We start from the raw sequence: 21,455 nt of genomic DNA on the forward strand, positions 1-21,455 counted from the left end.
GTTGTTTTAATAATTGGGTTATCAAGTTCTTCTGTTTTTTTCTTCAGGTGGTAATGGGTGTTGCTCAGCTCTATTGGCACCTTGCACCAAAGTCAGAAGTTAACATTGTCGCCAAGTCGTTGGTTCGATTGCTTCGAAGCCACAGGTCAGTTTCCTTTTTAAAAGAAAAAATCTGCTTGCAGAACTGCTGTCAAGGGTTAAATTTGAAAAGAACAGATCAAAGTTGATGACCCAATTCATTGTGAAAGTGTTTAAATAAACACCACTTTCAAGATTTGTAATTTTGGTTCAAATGTTTCCTGTAGTCCTGTTCAGGTGGCTCTCATTTTTTCGACTTAAAATTGCACAGTCATGGTCACACACATTGGGACATTTCTCAGTTCAGTGCTGCAGAAAGATGATCTGAATTGACTCCAGCTTCTTTTGAGAGTAGGATTTTTGATAGATTTGGTCAAGTTTCTCTTTGCTGTTTAGGGGTTTCGTTTAGAAATGTCTATTTGGGAGAAATTAGGACAATAAGATTAGGACAGCAAGTTAGGTTATGAAATTCTCCAATATTGGTTGAGTGGCATTGAGGTTGGAAATTGATGTAACTGAACACTTTTAATTGAAGTCTTTGAGCAAACCCATTTACTTCAATAGAAGGTGACCCTTCATGATGAGACTCTTCTGGGACTGATTTGACCTGCCCAGATTCTGAAACTCCACTTCTATTAATGTATATCTCTTAGTTCCAAGGATTATTGAAAGATAACCTTGTATGCAACGACTGCAAGACGCCAGTCATAGGTTGGAAACTCTGGAGCAAGCGGCTGAACCCGTCCACTCACTAATACCTGTCCTCCTCCTGTGAGGGAAAGTTAAGATTGTGATGGAATGTTGTCCACTTATTTGGATGAATTCTGCTCCAATAATGCATAGAACCTTCACACTGCCCAGGAAAAAATAGTTTTTTTGATCAGCATTCTGTTAAAAATCTTAACTCTTCACTCTTTCCACTCTGAACACCCAATCATGGTTAAATATACCACGTATAAGATGCACTGCAGCAAGCTATCTTTGCAGCATCTTCGGCACAAGTGACCTCTCCCACCTAGAAGAATGAGGACAGCAGGTGTGAGAACACAGCTATCTACAATTCCCCTCCAAATCACATGCCATTCTAACTTGATAATATACTACTATTCTTTCACTGTGTCGTACACTTGGAATTCCCTTCCTAACTGGGTATGTGCAACCAGTTGGTGGACCTCTGGTTCAAGATGATGACTCCCTACCATCTGTTTGTTTGAAAGTAATTCAGGTTGAACAAGTAAATGTTGGCCTCATCTGCAGTGCTTACATCCATGATTTAATTAAAAGGAACCTCAGCCAATGCTGATAACTTTAGAGTTGGATGGATTAAGATCTGGGCCAGCCTGAAGTTGCATTTCTCTACTTAAAATGAATGGAGCGACTGCAATGTACAAGTCACCACCTAGGATAGGGGACTATAAGAAGTGAAGGTATAGAACCTGCCTTTGCAATTAGAAAGTGAGTGAAATACCAAGCAAGAAATACCTTTCCTCCCTCTCCAGGCTTATTCAAAGCATCTACTCACAATTACCTGAAAGTTCTCTTGACTATAGAGTGATTCCTGTTGTTTGATGCTGACCTTTTCTCTTTAATATGCAGGGAAGTGCAATACATTGTGTTGCAGAACATTGCAACAATGACTATACGAAATAAGGTATGTTAACAATGGTTTTGATATCTGCCAAGTTGTCAGTTATTAGTAGTTTAGATTTTTCCTTTCTTCTTAAAGACATTTGAAACTGGACAAATAATCTTTTTCCACAGGGGATGTTTGAGCCATATCTGAAAAGCTTTTACATTCGATCCACTGATCCAACACAGATAAAAATTTTGAAGGTATGGTATATCATTTGACCCTTCTCTGCTATTGCTTAAAATATACAATTAGAATAGAGTTACTATGTACAACAGACCTGGTCAATTTAGAGCAACTGGAAAGAAACATTCAAGAAGTTTTCTGTTTTGAGTTGTAAGTAAGTCTTGCTGGTGAGGTCCAACTATTTGACATGTATAATGCAATGTTATATGGATAACTCAAGCAGTTGGGGAAAAAAAACTGCACTATTTATAGTATCTCAAGTGAAGTGAACTGTAATCTAAGATGAATTTGTTGAGGTTGATCTGAAAACAATAACTTTTTTTATTTGCACTGAATTTATTTGGGTCAGGGGTTGATCTTATATTTTTGAATGCATTCAGGTTTTTCTATCAAGTATACATTTACCAAACCCTTTGGTGATGCTATTGAATGACTGAGCAAGCTTGAGCAGCTGAATGGCCTCCTTCTGCCCCATTTCTTATGGTCTTCATGCCACACATTTGACACGTTGCCAAGAGTATTTAAAATTCCTTTCTGGATGGGACCAACTGAGAAGTTTACCAGTTCTTTGTCCATGAGAGCATTTAAAATTGCAAATGAATTAGAAGGAAAAACTGTTTCAACAGACTTGAACAGCAGCTGCTGCTTTTTAAAAATAATGTTTAGGATGTGGGTATCGCTGGCTAAGCCACTGTTTGTTTCCCACTCCTAATTGCCAAGAAGCAGTTAAGAATCAACAGTATTGTTGTGGGTTTGGAGTCACCTGTAAACCAGACTAGGAAAGAGACTAGCATTGGTGAGCCAGATGGGTCTTTACAACAATTAACAATAGGCATATGATCACCATTAGTTTAGTTTTTATTTACAGATTTTTAAAAAATTCACATTTCATCTGCCATATTACGATTCCTACCCATTTCTCTTGGACATGGAGGGTTCTGGATTATAAGTCCAGTTACCATTACCAAACAAAATCTCATTTGCTTTAAATTTACTGAAAAACACGTGAAAATGGGAAAGTTAGTTGAGCAGCAAGTTTGCGATTGTTACATTGTTTTTACCTTAGAATCCAATGACTGCAGATGCTGAAAATCAAATACTGGATTAGTGGTGCTGGAAGAGCACAGCAGTTCAGGCAGCATCCAACGAGCAGCCTGAACTGCTGTGCTCTTCCAGCACCACTAATCCACATTGGATTCTAACCTGCCTTTATTTCCTGAAGGGCTTTTTAGAAAAGCGCCCAAATCTACATATGCAAAATACCTGAATATTCATGCATTCTCAAATTTTTATGACAACGTTACAATATTTTTGCAAGTAGTCCTAAAACGGCTTTTTATATTCTTTACTGGGACTTCGGGCAAAAGTCTGCTTAAAATATTAAAACTCAAACTCATTTGCAGTTGAAGTTTTTTATTCTAAGTTTTATTGGTAAAGCTTTACATTGAGCAATTTTGTCCAATTTATTTTTCTTTGCTAATTGTGCTTATGGTATTATATAGACACTTTCTTCTCTCTCCTGCCCCGCCCCCCCGCCCCCCCATTGAAATGTGAACTAAACTAGTTTTTTAAAAATCTCTGTTGAAAATCCTGAGCTGAAGCGTTTTTAACATTATTTATCTACTTTTATATTTGTTGCCTGCCATCTGATTAGTGGTATGAGCAAATTTTGTACTAAAACTCGTCCTTTGTTTAACTATTTACCTACATTCTGAACAGCAGTGACCTAGTGCAGTCCAGTTCAGGACTCCGTTAATCACATATTTTCTCTCCCCTCCTGACACTTAATCTCCTAAGAAATGCAGTTTACAGAAATGCAGTAAATGTTCAATAATTTTGCTTTTTGTTTGTAATTTAGCAGAATATTTGTGAAATTTGCTCTCCTATATTTGTATCAATGCATGGCCGCAGTTTTTATTATTCCTTGAGAGATGAAGATATGTTGTTGTTCTATACAGCTTGAAATTCTAACAAACCTGACCAGCGAAACCAACATCTCTATAGTGCTACGAGAATTTCAGGTGGGTCCAGTCACAGTTACTGCCTGATTTGACTGATCCATGTGATTCTTTTCACCTAATTTTTAATGCTTATTCAGGATATGGATTCTAAATGAAACATATAAAATGCTTGCCATCTATATGACTTGCTTGAATTCCTAACTGCGCAGTCTTCTGACACTTTCAAGTAAGGTAGTTAATTTATAAATATGTATTTTCTGTTATATGTTAGGTTGTATCTCATTGATGCATGCGCCATTCTTCACTGGATGACAAAACAAGTGATCTGTTTTCAGGATTCTGCTGTTGCTGCTCTTGAAATGGCTAGAAATGGTTTGCAAAAGTTGAATAGATCCATAATCCAGAGATGAAGTGGGTAGGGTGAAATTTATTGCATCCAGAGATTACCTGAGAACAGGAAATTATAGATGTGACACTCCATCCTGCCACTTGGTGGCAATGTGTCAATGCATGTCTGTTGCTTTAATCAGTTACTCAACTTAAAGGTATTTTTAAAAATGCATTTCATATATTTGTTTAGCACATTGCTAAGTTACAGCATTTTAATTAGAATATGAAGTAAATAATCGAACAGGATGTTTTTAAAAAAAAACTACACTTTCTTGGTAACACTCTTTTTATTGCAGGGCCAAAGGGTGTATAGGGGTGCACATCAATCCAAGTAATTTGATTTTTCTTTTCCTATTTCTCTTCATGCTCAGACCTATGTGAAAAGTCAGGACAAGCAATTTGCTGCAGCCACAATTCAGGCAATTGGAAGATGTGCCACCAATATTTCTGAAGTTACAGATACGTGTCTTAATGGGTTGGTGTATCTGCTGTCTAACAGAGATGGTAAAACATTATTTATTGCACATTTACAGTTGATTTTTTTAAACTCATTCATTTGAATTAACTCCAACTTTTAGGACAAGAGCTTTTTAATTGAAATTAATGAGCTGGACCATTTCCTCGGAAAAATTTATTGTCCAGCAAAATCAAACTGTGAAGCTGTACTAAGTCCAATTTTTTTCCATCGGAAGGCAACATTAGCTAGCTTAGAACAACTGGTGACTCCCATACGCTGAAATGCATTCCTTGCGATCAGGAGTTTACTTTAACTCTCCAGCATGTCAGCATTATTCTTAGGGTTTAAATCCTCTAATCTAATCTCATCTCCATGACTGATAAATTGCTTTAAAAGCGAAAAGCATCCTAATAAACCTTTGAATGAGGTGTGTGAATTATTGACAACACCAGAAATTGCTGGAAAAACTCAGCAGATCTGACAGCATCCGTGGAGAAAAAGTGGAGTTACAATTTTGAGTCTGGTGATCCTTCTTCAGCATTGATTGTAGCTAGGAAATTGTTATATCTGCTAAAGAGGGGGAAGGACTAAACGATAAAAAAAATTGAAGCCTAGAGAGAGACACACAGTTGGGCAGACAAAGGATTTGGGTAAAGGTCAGCCTGGGAGAATGAGTAGTTGCTAGCATGGACCATTAGTGGCTGACAATGAGATGTGTGTGTGTTAGCAGCCCATGTGATGACATGGTGTGGTATGTGAAGGTTGGGATAAGGACATCAGAGAAGTCCTTAGGCCCTAAAATCTATTGTGCACAATATTGAGTCCAGAAGGTTGCAGAGTTCCCAAGCAGAAAATGAGGTGCTATTCTTCCAACTTGTGCTGAGCTTCACTGGAGCACTGTAGCAGCCCCAAGACAATGTTGGCCTGGAAACGTGTTGAAATGGCTGCTAATCGGAAGCTCAGGGTCATTTTTACGGATAGAATGTAGGTGTTCTGCGAGGTGGTGCTTAGTCTGTGCTTCCTCTCCTCAGGGTAGAGAAGACCACATTGTGAATAGTGAATGCATTAGACTGGATTGAGGGAAGTGCAGGTAAATTGCTGCTTCACCAGAATTAATAAATTTTCACATTCTCAGAGATGCTTTTGCCTACTTTTAACAAAAATCGCACCAATATTCAACCATCTGGTAGGCTACATAATACTGTATTTGTTTAGCTTTTCTATGCATCAGACTGAGATTTCATAAAAATATGTATCTTATAAAACCTGAATAAGATCTTCCAGTCCAGTCAATCTATGTTTTTGATTATGTTAAAAATCACACAACACCAGGTTATAGTCCAAGTTTTATTTGGAAGCACTAGCTTTTGGACCACTGCTCCTTCAGGTGGTTGTGGAGTGCAGACTTGCACTCCACAACCATCTGATGAAGGAGCAACACTCTGAAAGCTAGTGCTTCCAAATAAACCTGTTGGATAAAATGATTTTTAACTTTGTAGACCCCAGTCCAACATTGGCACCTCCAAATTATGTTTTTGATACTCCCTTTGTGAACAAGTTTTACTGACTTGTCTCAATGGTTATATTTTCATCTCCAGTGGTGTTGAGTTGAAGTCCACACTAAAGTCTGAATTGCATTATCTAAATCAACAACTCAGTGCAATATTAAGGGAGTTCTGTACTCCTAGAGATGCTAAAATCCAGAGGAGAAGTTAAACAAAGACTGTCATTCAATAATCCAATGTCACTATTTGAAGAGAGACATAGAGTTTTTCACTAGTGCATTGCCAATCTTCATACATGGACAAATGCAGCTAAAAGCGGCTATCTTGTCATTTATTTCATTGCTGTTGGTGGGACCATATTTGAAAATTCACTTTTGTTTCCTAAATCTCGCTGACTGCATGTGGGTAAAGTGCTCAACTGGCTCTAAAACTCTTGGACATCCTGAGCTGGCACAGGGATATATGCAAAAGCAAGTTCAGTTGACAATATCAGTTGCTGTTGATGTCCTGGTTTCCTTCTGATGTATTTTCCTCCTCCCATCTGTGCAATTTGATCTTGAATATGGAGAGCATTTCTGCCATAGCTTCTAACCTTGGATGTGAGTTCTATAACTTTACAATTCTGTAAAGACATGTTTTCTCCTAACTGTTCTAAATTCCTTATGTTCACTTGTTCGTGACCCCCATTCCCCCAATACTTGAAAATAATTTGCCTCTTACCCCATTCATTCAGAATTTTACATGTCCCTGGCATATGACTCTTGTTTACTAACTCAAAGCGCAAGAAGTCTTCCTTTGATTATGTTTCCTCCTCGATGTTGTTGTACCCTGATTAAAGCTTTATATTTTCCCTGATGCTTTATGTAGACCTGCTATTACTGCACATGTATTCTAAACTCTTTATATAAAGTATAGAAGTATGGTTAGCTTTCAGAACAGGATTATCGTGTTGAATTGTTTCGAATGGTTTGAGAAAGTACAACACCAAATATCTCTTCTACTCCAATTTGGGGCAGGATCAGAGGACACAATTTATAGTAAAAGATCAAAGTGTCATACAACTGATGCAATATATTGAACAAACCTAGATTGCTGTTAAGTCCTTAATTCAGATTATAATTAATATTTTTGTACTACAGTGCACCAACTCTCATAATGTATTCATCTTCCACCTTTAAGCTGATAATAATAAAGCTTTGCAGTTTTCTTCAGTCTCTCAAAGAATTAGTTGTTATCCTTAGTTTGCTATCATCCTTAGCTTCCTTCTGAGTAGACCCCAAGCTGTTTTGCCCTTGGCAATTCTTTTTGCAGTTGACCACCAATTGTCCGTGGATCAAAATCTTGATTAGTTTATTTTTCCACTGACTCTGACCTGCCTGTTTGCTAACAGATCTGACAATTAAACAAGCTGCTTCCCCCTTTGGAGTGCATAGTGACCAGATAATCTCCAGTGTTCCGATGCTGAACTGCAAAATGTGACTGAGTGTTTGATCCACCTAAAACAACTTAGTGTCCCAGATTATTATGAGGCTGCTAATTAAAACTGGTGCCTTTAAATATGATGTGGAGGTGCCAGTGTTGGACTAGGGTGGACAAAGTTAAAATTGCAACACTGGGTTACAGTCGAGCAGGTTTATTTCAAAGTACAAGCTTTCTTAGTGCTGCTCCTTCGTCACGTAGCTAATGGGGTAGGATCATAGGGCACAAGTTATAGTAAAAGATCAAAGTGTCATACAACTGATCCGATGTATTGAACAAATCTCTTCAATTGTTAAGTCTTTAATCACTTAGAATGGGGGTGCAGGTTTTGATTCATTTAATATATAAATCCCAGAACTACAATCAAATTGCAGTCCTGAGATAACTTAAGGTTTTATATTTTTTTAAAGTGACTTCTCAGCTCAAGCAGTGCATTAAAGGTGTGAGATTAGATTCTGTCTGTATTCCAACCTTGAGTCAGACGGCTTCTATTGCCAAAGTAGAAGTTTTAAAAATGTCACATCCTTACATTATCTTGATAATGTGACTTGAAAGAAGCACTGGCATTTACATATTAGTGAATCGAAACCTACAACCCATTCTAAGTAATTAAAGACTTAACAGCAGTCTAGTTTTGTCTAATACATTGCATCATTTGTATGGCACTTTGATCTTTTATTATAAAATTGTGTCCAGTGATCCTGCTCCACTAGCTACCTGACAAAGGAGCAGCACTCCAAAAGCTTGTACTTCCAAATAAACCTGTTGGACTATAACCTGGTGTTGATTTTTTAACTTAAATTGAGATGACCTATCTATAGGAACGTAATTCTGATTCTTCATTTTTTTTAAACATCATATCAGAATCAGTGATTTATTCAGCATAATTTATTAAAACTCATCTCTAATGAAGGTGTTTTAAGATGGTTATCATTTTTGTCTTCCTTCAAATTCCTTCACAGCCAACTGATTCAACAAAAATGTCTTCCCATGTCATATTGTGATCGTGAGAAGTTTGTCTTCATGATACAGAGACTATTTCTCTCTCTGATAAAGTGGAATTGGATTTTGGAGGCACTTAGGCAAAGAACACATGGAGTAACCAGTGTTTTTTCTCAGTGCATATGAAAGGGATGGATATTGTAGTAGTGCTTAGAATGCTACCTGGAAATGAATCGCAGCCACACCTTGCCCTCACTTAACCTTAATTTATTTCATTTTCCATGTGTTGCTATTCCAGTATGTAACCTGCCAACCTGGCAGCTTTGTGGAATTTGGAATGTGTGAAAGGAGCAACTGGGGAATGTCCCCTGACAATGTAGGTGTCTTTTTAGAGCAGGGTATTAAGGAATTTTCTCAGAAGGGTGGATTGAAAAACTAGTCTATTGCACAAATATCTCTGCCTTTGCAGTGGAGATCAAACAGCCTGAGCTGTGGGAGTAGGTAGCTTTCATTTCCTTTTTAATTGAGAAATGGCACGCATTACAGGAAAATATAAAAGCAGAGTGAAGGATAGCATAAAATTATTCAAACAAATATATATGCATAGCTTGTAAAACATCTGACCCCAAAAATGACATTATCCTTATTTATACCATATGTATTGTTTTAAATGCAGGTCTGATGGAGCAGAAAATTAGAGACCATTCAGTCCTGCAGCAAAATAACTAAACTAGGGTAGTTTTGTCATTTGCTCCTTGGACTGCATCACAAAGGCAAGTCTTGGGGATTAATCTAAAGCTTAATTAAACCGTTAGATATTCCCTAATACTTCAGTCTTTTCTAGGCTTCATACCAATCCCTAGTGGTAGTGATTTTTTTCAGCTTATGAAGGTCACTAAGAAAATCTGCTGGGTTGAATAGACAATATTCCACTACTGGAAAGTGATATTAGTGCTTTTTAATGACATCCTACTATTTTATGAAGGCTACAGCTAAACACTGCTACTTTTCAATCTCCGTGCCCTAATTGAAATTATAGGGGTGGTATACTGTAGGAATTTAAACATATTGTCAGCATTTGTGTGATTTGAGTGTTGCTTTTGCGATAAATTAGGAACTTCCCATATGATTTATATCATGAAATGTTCCTTGCTCAGCTGAGTATTGGTGAGGCATTTACCACATTTCACGTTACCATTTGCCTGGAAGGAAATTTGTAGCCTGAAAATAGGTGTAGGTGGTCCAAAAAAGTTAAACTGAAATTCACTTTCCATATTTAACAGCATTAGGCTGTTGAATAAAAATTGAGATGTTTGATAAGAAGCCTTTTCATTCATGTATGACCAGATCCGAAGATCAGTGACTATTGTTTGGTCTGTCTTATCTTGGAGAAGTTGGTCATGAGCTGTCATCTTGGATGCATTTGAGTAGCTTGTTAGGCCATTTCAGGGGGTAATTAAGAATCGACAAAGTTGGTGTGGTCTAGAATATCTCTCAAGCCTGGCGGGGTAAGGATAGCAATCTTTCCAACATGACATTCATAAACCACTAGGGTTTTTTTTGCAACATCCTGGTCATTTCCTAGTCTTCATTACTAGCTTTTTTACAACAGATTTATTAAATTGGATTTAAATTCCTGGATCCTGTTGTGGAATTCAAGCCAGTCTCCAGGCTTCTGGATCATTAGTCTAGTAGCATAACTATTGTGCTACTGGACCCACAAAGCAAGTGACCTAACAAGTACTTCAGCATTTTTGATTTTGACATTCTTCTCGTAATAGGCGTAAGTGTCAATCACTTTTTATCAATTGTTTACTTAAGAACAACTCCCCTTTCTCCCTGTCAGTCATATCAATCATGCTGAGCTGAGACAGATTATGGATTCATGTCCCACTCTAGGACCTTAGCACAAACTACTGACATTGCAGTGCAGTACTAAAGGAGTACTGTCCTGTTGGAGCTGCCAGTTTTCAGATCCTCTTAAGTGGATGTAAGAGATGACATGGCACAGCAGGGAAGATACCCCTGGTGATTTGCCAATATTTAATCCTCAATTAATATTGCAAGAACAGATTATTAGTTTATTGTCACATTGCTTTTTATGGGAGTAGTATAAGTTTAATGTTTAAACTACAGTCTGTGATGCCATCAAAATGGTGTTAAGTACGGATTTGCAGGGTATTAACTCTTAACTAGAAGCATAAGGCAGGATGTGAGACTTGGAGGGGAATTTGCAGGTATTACTGTGACATTCTGTTCATACAATAAAAGCAAAATACTCAGGTGTCAGAAATCTGAAATACAAGCCGAATTAAAGAAACTCATGCAGCAGTTTTGGACAAAGTGGAGAATGAAGGAGCTAATTCTAAATGCTAACTCTGTTTCTCGCTATGCTTCTGCTCGTGCATTTTTAAATTCATTCATGAGATGTGGGCATCACTCGCCAGGGCAGCATTTATTATCCAATCCTCATTCCCCAGAACAGTTCAGAGTCGACCACTTCATTGTGGGTCTGGAATCCTTTGTAGGTCAGACCAGGTCAGGACACCAGTTTTCTCTCTGAAATGACATGAGTGAATCATGTTAATTATTCTGACAATTGACAACAGTTTCATGGTCATCATTAGATTCTTAATTTGAGATTTGTTATTGAATTCAAATTCACCCATTTGCCACAGCAGGATTTGAACCCGAGTCCCCTGTATATTAATTGGGTGTCTGGATTAATAGTCGTAGTGGATTAATGCCACTAGGCCCTTGCTTCCCCTTAATGATAGGAACTGAAGATGAGAAAACTGCTACAGTGTTTCTAATCTCTGCACACACAGATTCCACTTCAGAGCTAATAGCCTTCCTCACTATTGCATTTTCCTCCTCCTCATTTATACGTTGTTGTGAATTGGTTCAATGTTACAAGTACCTGTGAAACAAACTGCTCAGCCCTCTGTATTGTCATGAGCCTTTCGATTAATGCAACTGTATTTAACTAGACAACTGATGGGTATTTGAAGGTACCTCCTAAGTAGAATTTATTTCTTGTTCTTTCATGGGAAGTGGGTGTTGCTGACTGGGCTAGCATTTATTGCCCATCCTTAATTTCCCTGAAGGTGGTGGGGAGCTACCTCTTTGAGCCACTGCAGTCCACCTGCTGTGGGTTGACCCACAAAGCCCTGAGGGGGAATTCCAGGATTTTGACCAAGTGACAGTGAAGGAACTGTGATGTATTTATAAGTCAGGATGGAGACTGACTTAGAGGGGAACTTGCAGGTGGTGGTGTTCCCATGTATTTACTGCCCTTGTCCTTTCTCGATAGAAGTGGTTGTGGTTTTGGAAAGTGCTGCTTAATAGATCTTTGGTGAATTTCTGTGGTCCATCCTGTGGATGGTTTCTGCCACTATTATTAAGCACTGTTGATAGAGGAAGGTGACAACCTCTGGGATATTGATAACGGGGGCTTAAAATTACATGTCAAGGGGAGATGGTTAGATTCTTTCTTAGTGAAGCTCGTTGCTGAGCATTTCTGTGGTGCAGATGTTAGTTGGCACTTTTTAGCTTAAACTTGGGTGTTGTACACATCTTGTTGTCTTGAATGGACTGCTTCAGTATCTGAGAAGTCTCAACTATTGCAAAATGTTGTGCAATCATTGGCAAATATCCCCAATTCAAACCTTATGGAGGCAGATCGTTGATGAAATAGTTGAAGACAGTTGGACCTAGGACACCATCCTGAGGAGCTCCTGCAGAGATCTCCTGGGCAGTTACAGCCATCTTCCTTTGTGCCAGATATGACTAACCAGTGGAGTGTTTTCCCCCCGGCTTCAATTGACACAAGCTTTGGGTTTTGATGCTGCACCAGGTCAAGTGGCAGCCTTGATGTCAAGGGTAGTCACTCTAAACTTGCCTCACCTCACTGCTGGAATTTGATTCTCTTGTCCAAGGCTGCTGTTTGAACCAAGGCTACAATTTGGTCAGGAGCTGAGTGGCCCTGGCAGAACTTATAAAGGGCATCAGTGAGCATTTTTTTTTTTGCTGATTGCACTGTTGATATGTTCTATCACTTTACTGACAATACAGAGTACATTTGGGGCAGTATATGGCTAGGTTGGATCTGTCCTTTTTTGTGTACAGGACACAACTGGCCAGTTTTCCACATTGTTGCCAATGTTGTAGCTGTACTGGAATAGCATGGCTCAGTGTGTAACAGTTTCTCGAGCACAAGCCTACAGATATTGCTGGAATGTTGTCAGGTCCCAAGGCCTTTACATTATTAAGAAATGGTTGGAGGCACTGGATGTCATGGGGTGAATCGAATTGACTGAGGATGGTATCTGTGATGCTGGGGACTTCAGGAGCAGGCTGAAACTAATACTGGAAACTTGTTCGCCAACATCAAATGTAGTATCTTTTGTTTAAAATTTTTTCCAAGATCTCTACAAACTCCAGTTCCAAAATCATCAAAAAAGCCTTTGTCTTCTAATAGTCTTACATTTGTCATATTTGATCTTAAGAAGAAGTTCCAACTTAATATTTGTGTCACTGAAACCATGCATTTTCATCTCCATAACACTGCTTGGCTTTGCTCCTTTCTTGGGTCATTTGCTGCTGAAACTCTCATGCCTGCATTCCTTGCCGCTGGTCTTGAATATTCCATAGACTTCTGACTGGCGTCCCTCATTGTAACCTCGATAAATTTGATATCTACCAGATCTCTATCCATGTCTTAACTGAGTAACGTATGTAGATTTCAAGTCATGAGTTTGGTGAATGATAAGTTGTCAGAATTTTCTAAAAGAAAACCTTTAGCTTTTAACTGGTATTTACAGTACTAAGAATTCAAGTAAGATAAGATCATGTAAGGCAAGAGAAACGAGATAGACTTGCAGAGTAGTTGGTTGGTTAATTAGGTTCAAGATTTTAGTATGGTTGCTGCAGTGTAACACCAAATGGGTAAATGCAGAGATCTCCGTGTAGATTATCTTGCTCATGAAACCGGTTTCTGCTTTGCAGACTGGTAAGGGCGATGGTTCCTCAGAAGAATGCAGTCTGAGCCAAGGCAGTTGCACCACATATAACTCAGATGTACAAGAATGGGGGAAAAAGAGTGGAAGAGCAGTACTGACAGGAGTTTCTTTAATGGAACAGACATGCATTTCTGCTACCAGAAATCATGACTTCAAAAAGATACATTGCTTTTCTAGGGTCAAGGAGTCACAAAGAGGTAACGGGGCATTGTTGGGAGATGGTGAACAGACAATTGTCCAGGTCCATGATGGCATCTATCAGTTAGGCAAGAAGGCCAGTGAGATCCTCAAGGTGCATCTCTGGGAGTTCAGGACATTAAAAAGCAGATTTAATTCATTGTCACATGGAAGAAGATGGATTGATTTACAAAGGTCATTGTGGACTTTTTAAAGGGAAAATCATACCAAATTATCTGACTGGAGTTTTCCGAAGAGGGAACAGTTGATGAGGGGAAGGCATTGATATTGTGTACATGGACTTAAAAAAGGCATTTCATACTATGCTACAGAAGAGTTGACAAAAGTTTTCAGCCATGGGATAATAAGCACAGCAGTAATACAGAAACAATTGGCTGAGGGATAGGATACTGGGTAATGGTTAATGAATGCTTTTCAGACTGGAAGGTTTCTAGTGGAGTTTCTGGGCGTTGATAATGGGTCCCTTGGTTTTCTTCAAGTTTAAAAAAAATCTAGATCTTTAATACACAGAAGACAATTTCAAAGTTTGCATCAAGAGGAGGAAATGAGAATCATTCATTATCCCTCAAAGGAGCTACTGCAGACTTAATGGACTAGATAAGACCATATGCAATAGAAATGGGGTAGGCTGTTTGACCCCTCAAGCCTGCTCATTCTGATAGCTTATCTGACGCTCCTTGTATCCACTTTCCTGCATTTTCTCTCTAGCTCTTGATTCCCTTATTGCTTAAGGATCTATCTATCTTAACTTTAAGTATGCAAGGACTGAACCTGAGGGGCACCAGTATCTTTGGGGGAGGTTTGCTAGTGCTCTTGGGGGGAGTTTAAACTAACTCTGCAGGGGCATGGGAACCTAGATTGTAGCTTTAGGGTGCAGGACCTGGAGAGTAGGGAGGTTAGGAACATGGCATCAATCTCAAAGGAGGGTGCCTGTAAACAGGAAAGTGGCTTGAAGTGTGTATACTTCAATGCAAGAAGTATACGAAATAAGGTAGGTGAACTTGCAGCATGGGTTGGTACCTGGGATTTCGATGTTGTGGCTATTACGGAGACATGGGTAGAACAGGGGCAGGATTGGCTGTTGCAGGTTCCAGGGTTTAAATGTTTTAGTAGGATCAGAGGTGGGGGTAAAAGAGGGCGAGGTGTGGCATTGCTTGTCAAAGATAGTATTACAGCGGTGGAAAGGACAATGGATGAAGACTTGCCATCTGAGGTAGTTTGGGCTGAGGTTAGGAATAGGAAAGGTGAGGTCACCCTGTTAGGAGTTTTTTACAGGCCTCCTAATAGTCCTAGAGATGTAGAAGAAAGGATTGCGAGGATGATTCAGGAGAAAGTGAAAGTAATAGGGTGGTTGTTATGGGGGACTTTAACTTTCCTGATATTGACTGGAAAGCTATAGCTCGAGTACGTTAGATGGGTCGGTGTTTGTCCAATGTGTGCAGGAGGGTTTCCTGACACAATATGTAGACAGGCCAACAAGAGGTGGGGCCATACTGGATTTGGTTCTGGGTAACGAACCAGGCCAGGTGTTAAAATTGGAGGTAGGTGAGCACTTTGGGGACAGTGACCACAATTCGGTGACTTTTACTCTAGTGATGGAGAGGGATAAGTGTGCACTGCAGGGTAAGAGTTATAGCTGGGGGAAGGGAAATTATGACGCGGTGTGGCACGACTTAGGATGCGTGGCTTGGAAAAGTAGGCTTCAAGGCAAGGGCGCAATCGATATGTGGAGCTTGTTCAAGGAGCAACTATTGAGTGTCCTTGATAAGTATGTACCTGTCAGGCAGGGAGAAAAGGGTCGTGTGAGGAAGCCGTGGTTTAATAAGGAATTGGAATCCCTTGTTAAAGGGAAGAGGGTGGCCTATGTAAAGATGAGACGTGAAGGTTCATTTGGGGCAGTTGAGAGTTATAAGGTAGCCAGGAAGGATCTGAAGAGAGAGCAAAGAGCAGCAAGGAGGGGACATGAAAAGTCCTTAGTTGGTAGGATTAGGGAAAACCCAAAGGCTTTCTATAGGTATGTCAGGAATAAAAGAATGACTAAGGTAGGAATAGAAGGTAAAAACAATGACTGCAGATGCTGGAAACCAGTTTCTGGGTTAGTGGTGCTGGAAGAGCACAGCAGTTCAGGCAGCATCCAAGTAGCTTCAAAATCGACGTTTCGGGCAAAAGCCCTTCATCAAGAATAAAGGCAGTGAGCCTGAAGCATGGAGAGATAAGCTAGAGGAGGGTGGGTGTGGGGAGAAAGTAGCATAGAGTACAATGGGTGAGTGGGGGAGGGGATGAAGGTGATAGGTCAAGGAGGAGAGGGTGGAGTGGATAGGTGGAAAAGGCGATAGGCAGATAGGACAAGTCCAGACAAGTCATGGGGACAGTTGGTCCAGTCAAGGTTAGTAGTGGGAAGTTGCGTTTGGAGGCTGAAGAGATTGGGGAGACACTGAATGAATACTTTTCATCAGTATTCACTCAGGAACAGGACATTGCTGCCGATGTGAATACTGAGTCATAATTAATTAGAATGGATGGCTTTGAGGTATGTAGGGAAGAGGTGTTGGAAATTCTGGAAAGGATGAAAATAGATAAGTCCCCTGGGCCTGATGGCATTTATCCTAGGATTCTCTGGGAAGCAAGGGAGGAGATTGCAGAGCCATTGGCCTTGATTTTTGTGTCCTCATTGTCTACAGGAATAGTGCCAGAAGATTGGAGGATAGCAAATATGGTTCCATTGTTCAAGAAGGGGAGTAGGGATAGCCCTAGTAATTATAGGCCGGTGAGCCTCACTTCTGTTGTGGGCAAAGTCTTAGAGAGAATTGTAAGGGATAGGATTTATGAACATCTAGATAGGAATAATGTGATCAAGGATAGTCAGCATGGTTTTGTGAAGGGCAGGTCGTGCCTCACAAACCTTATTGAATTCTTTGAGAAGGTGACTAAGGAGATGGGTGAGGGTAAAGCGGTAGATGTGGTGTATATGGATTTTAGTAAGGCGTTTGATAAGGTTCCCCATGGTAGGCTACTGCAAAAAATACAGAGGTATGGCATTGAGGGTGAGTTGAAGGTTTGGCTGGCTGGAAGAAGACAGAGGGTAGTAGTTGATGGTAAAGTTTCATCTTGGAGTGCAGTTACTAGCGGTGTTCCGCAAGGATCTGTTTTGGGACCATTGCTGTTTGTCATTTTTATAAATGACCTGGAGGAGGGGCTAGAAGGTTGGGTGAGCAGGTTTGCGGATGATACGAAAGTCGGTGGAGTTGTTGTCAGTGAGGAAGGATGTGTCAGGTTACAGCGGGACATAGATAAGCTGCAGAGCTGGGCAGAAAGGTGGCAAATGGAGTTCAATGTGGGTAAGTGTGAGGTGATTCACTTTGGTATGAGTAACAAAAAGATGGGGTACTGGGATAATGGTCGGATACTTGGTAGTGTGGATGAGCAGAGGGATCTTGGTGTCCATGTACACAGATCTCTGAAAGTTGCCACCCAGGTAAATAGTGCAGTGAAGAAGGCATATGGCGTACTGGCTTTTATTGGTAGAGGAATTGAGTTCTGGAGTCCTAAGGTCATGTTACAGTTGTACACGACTCTGGTGCGGCCGCATCTGGAGTATTGTGTGCAGTTTTGGTCGCCATACTATAGGAAGGATGTGGAGGCACTGGAACGGGTGCAGAGGAGGTTTACCAGGATGTTGCCTAGTGTGGTAGGAAGATCGTATGAGGCACTTGGGGCTGTTTTCATTGGAGAAAAGAAGGTTTAGGGGTGACTTGATAAAGGTGTACAAGATGATTAGGGGTTTTGATAGGGTTGACCATGAGAACCTTTTTCGACGTATGGAGTCAGCTATTACGAGGCGGCATAGCTTTAAATTAAGGGGTGGTAGGTATAGGACAGATGTTAGGGGTAGATTCCTTTATTCAGCGAGTCGTGAGTTCATGGAATGCCCTGCCAGTAGCAGTGGTGGACTCTCCCTCTTTATGGGCATTTAAACGAGCATTGGATAGGCATATGGAGGATCGTGGGCTAGTGTAGGTTAGGTGGGCTTGGATCGGCGCAACATCGAGGGCCAAAGGGCCTGTACTGCGCTGTATTGTTCTATGTTCTGTGACTCCACCCCCCCACACTTCTCTGTGACAAGGATTTCTCAAGACACTCAACCCTCAGAAGAAATTCCTCCTCATTTCAGTCTTAAATCTAAGACTATATCCTCTGGTTCTAGACTCTTTCAATGGGAAACATCCCCTCAGCATTTCGTCTGACAAGTTCCATAATCTGATACATTTCAATTAGATCACTCCTCATTCTTCTGAATTCCAATGAGTACCATCCCAACCTGTTTAGCCATTAGCCATAGTACAATCCTTCCACACCAGGAATCATCCCAGTGAACCTTGAATGGAATAATATCCTTTCTTTAACAAAGAGACCAAGCTTCTGTCTGTACTTTAGATGTGGTCTCACAAGCAACTTGCTGTTGCAGTAAGACTTCCCTACTCTTATTTCAAGGGCTTGGAATAGAAGTGTCATTCTCCATTAACTGTTGGTATCACTCAGTTTATCATTTGATGATTCATGATAAATTTATTGTTTCCTTGTTTGAGTAGATATTTCTTTAATCAAGTTGTTGAGCATATTGTCTCCAAACTCTAACCTTCTTTCCCATGACTCCCTATACAAGACACTGAAATAGCCACCACAAAAATCACAAGCTGCATTTTTGATAAATGTTAACTTTAATTATCTATTTTAGTCTTCCTGGAGACTGTGATCATGTCTGAACACCTTTACCGTCACTTGAAATGCTTGTTGGGTGGCATGACCCTCACTAGTCATGCAATAACCAATCTTGGATAAAACTTCTGTGCCAATAGGTTCTCCTCAACTTAGTACCCTGATCTTCCTGTAGTGCTCTATTAATTCAAATGTATGTAACGGTAGTGTCTTTCCTTATTCAAAAGAGGAGACAAAAAAAAGCAACACTTTACCTATTGGTAAAACATCTGTCATTGGGAAATGTTAGAACTTGTTACAAAATGTGCAGTAGCAGAACATTTAGAAATACGTAATAAAAATAAGCCGAGTCAGCATGGTTTCGTGAATAGGAAATAATGTCTGATGAATTACAGTTCTTTGAGGAGGTAATGAGCTAAATAAATAAAGTTGAACCAGTAGTTGTATTTGGATTTCTAAAAAGGCATTTGGTAAGGTATCAAAAATAGATGTTTAAGATTCAGTTGCTTTATATAGTATTTTTAGTATGGTTAGATTAATGGCTAACTAATAGGGGGTACAGAGTTGAAAATACAGGATTTTCAGGATGGCAATCTTTAATCAGTGGAGTGTCAAAGGGGTCCGTGCTGGGACCACAGTTGTTCACAATGTATATTGATGACTTGGATGAGGAAAGTGAATGTACTATTGCCAAGTTTTTGGATGACAAAAATAGGTGGGAAGGCAAGTAGTGAGGATGACAACATCAGTAAATGTATGTAGATCAGTGAGTGCACAAAAACTTGACAGATGAAAAATAATGTGAGGAACTGTAAGATTGTGCACGTTGGCAGGAAGTTTTGGTCCCTTTCTCTAAGAAAAGATATACTGGCATTGGAGGCAGACAAGAGAAGGTTCGCTAGTTTGATTCCAGGTGTGGAGTCGAAGTGAGTTGGTTGGGCGTGTACTCATTGGAGTTCAGAAGAATGAACAGAAACTTTGTCAAAATTGTAGTTTTTTTTCTCAGAAGATAATCAGTTTGTGGAATTCTTTACTGCAGAGGGTTGTTGAGGCTAGGTCTTTAAGTATAAACAAGGTTGAGGTAGATTTCTAATAATTAAGGATCATGGGAAAAGGCAGTAAAGTGGAGTTAAGGATCATCAGATCAGCCATGATTTCGTTGAATGGCAGATCCATGGCCAGTGAATCAAATGGCTTACATTACTCCTTTTGTGCCCTGTGCTGTTCATACTGTTGTCCCAAGAACAAGTCAGAGACTAGGAGTCATACTGAATGTAATTTGCCTCATGGTTCCCGAAAACCATTGACCAGGCTCTAGTCAGATGTATCCTTGACTTGCCTGGATGTCTGCACCTCGAACAGCTGTCATATTTGACAGCATCAGGGATAAAGAACCCTAAATTTAGATTTGCTCACTGAGTTTGTTTTCAGATGTTTCCTCACTATACTAGGTAACATCTTCAGTGAGCCTCCGAATGAAGCACTGGTGGTGTAGTCTGCTTTCTATTTGTGTTTGTTTGCTAGAGTTTGTGGTGTGATTTTCTGTGGTGACATCATTCCCTAAGGTGATGTCATTTCCTGTTTTTCTCAGGGGTGGTACCACGCACTAATAAAATAATAAGCTAATAAAACTCACTGATAAAGATTGGCGCCATATCCACAAACATTGACATTCCGTACCGCTGTCACTCAATAGCGGCAGTGTGGACAAGATGCAATTCAGGAATTCACTAACACTCCTTTGACAGCATGTTCCAAACACAAACCACCTAGAAGGACAAGGGCAGTAAATAAATGGGAACACCACCATCTGCAAGTTTCCCTCAAAGAAATCTCCATCATGACTTGGAAATATAACCTGTTCCTTCAGCGTCACTTGAACTCCCTCCCTGATGGCATTGTGGATCTACCTACAATGGTTCAAGAAGGCAACTCACCAATACTCATCATCTCAACGGTGACTTGGGATGGGCAATAAATGCTAAACTGTCAGCCACACCTAACTCCTGTGAATGAAAGCTCATAGTTTTTATATGGGTAGGTGATTGATTGGAGGAGTTATTACGCTGCATATTAGTTGCAGAGTAAGTACAAAGGTGCAGGTCAAGCTTTGCAAATCCTTTGTTTTCACTGATGGAATTATTAATCTGCACTATTCACTTATTGTGGTTCAAGAATTTAAACAGACATTCAGATACCAATGTTCTCCCACACCATGACACAGCAAACATCGAAGATACAAAGACCAACCTTGCTCATGCCTTGAGCAAAGTAACTTTCCATCTTCTGATTAAATCTCAAGTATAAAGACTTAAGATTTGCAAGAAATAGTTGGGAAATAATTCGTGGCAGTAAATGTTATCATTTTGAATTAGAAATTGCAGTTATATTGCTATTCCAATTGCATTTCACCTATTTAAGCAAAAATGTGAAGGATTCTGAGGAGCTCTGGAGGTCCTGTGGTAGTAAATAAGTTGCTAATTTTAATAAAGCTGAGTTTTACGTCAGAAATTACTCCATATTTTTCAGAAAATGTTGTCGCAGAAAGTGTAGTTGTCATTAAGAAACTACTCCAGACACAACCATCCCAGCACAGTGAAATCATCAAACATATGGCCAAGCTTTTGGGGAATATTACAGTAAGTAGAAATTAAACCATAACTGCTAAAGCTGCTAAAAATTGATATTTTATCATGGACATATTATTCAAATGCATTGTCCCACTTGTGTGTCTTGGTGAAACATCTGAAATGCTTTCCTGATCATAATCTCCACAAATTTCAATGTACTGTAACATATGCTATTAATTCAGATGTATGGTGTATCCTGGTGGTGTTAGGGTTTGAGATTTTATTCATGGTTTATTGATTTTATATTTTTGGCTTAATACAT

At 39.7% G+C, this 21,455-nt stretch overlaps 1 protein-coding gene across 1 annotated transcript in view; it reads left to right on the forward strand.

Moving 5' to 3' along the window:
• Positions 1 to 21,455, forward strand: part of ap3b1a (adaptor related protein complex 3 subunit beta 1a) — a 314,446-nt gene that overhangs the window by 156,167 nt on the left and 136,824 nt on the right. Inside the window, exons 9-14 of the mRNA XM_072547465.1 lie at positions 48 to 145; positions 1,675 to 1,729; positions 1,840 to 1,911; positions 3,853 to 3,915; positions 4,617 to 4,749; positions 21,093 to 21,202. Of these exons, the coding sequence (XP_072403566.1) occupies positions 48 to 145; positions 1,675 to 1,729; positions 1,840 to 1,911; positions 3,853 to 3,915; positions 4,617 to 4,749; positions 21,093 to 21,202 (531 nt within the window). The remainder of the gene's footprint in view (positions 1 to 47; positions 146 to 1,674; positions 1,730 to 1,839; positions 1,912 to 3,852; positions 3,916 to 4,616; positions 4,750 to 21,092; positions 21,203 to 21,455) is intronic.

This window comes from Chiloscyllium punctatum, chromosome 2 (assembly GCF_047496795.1).
Source record: "Chiloscyllium punctatum isolate Juve2018m chromosome 2, sChiPun1.3, whole genome shotgun sequence".
Taxonomy (NCBI): Eukaryota; Metazoa; Chordata; class Chondrichthyes; order Orectolobiformes; family Hemiscylliidae; genus Chiloscyllium; species Chiloscyllium punctatum.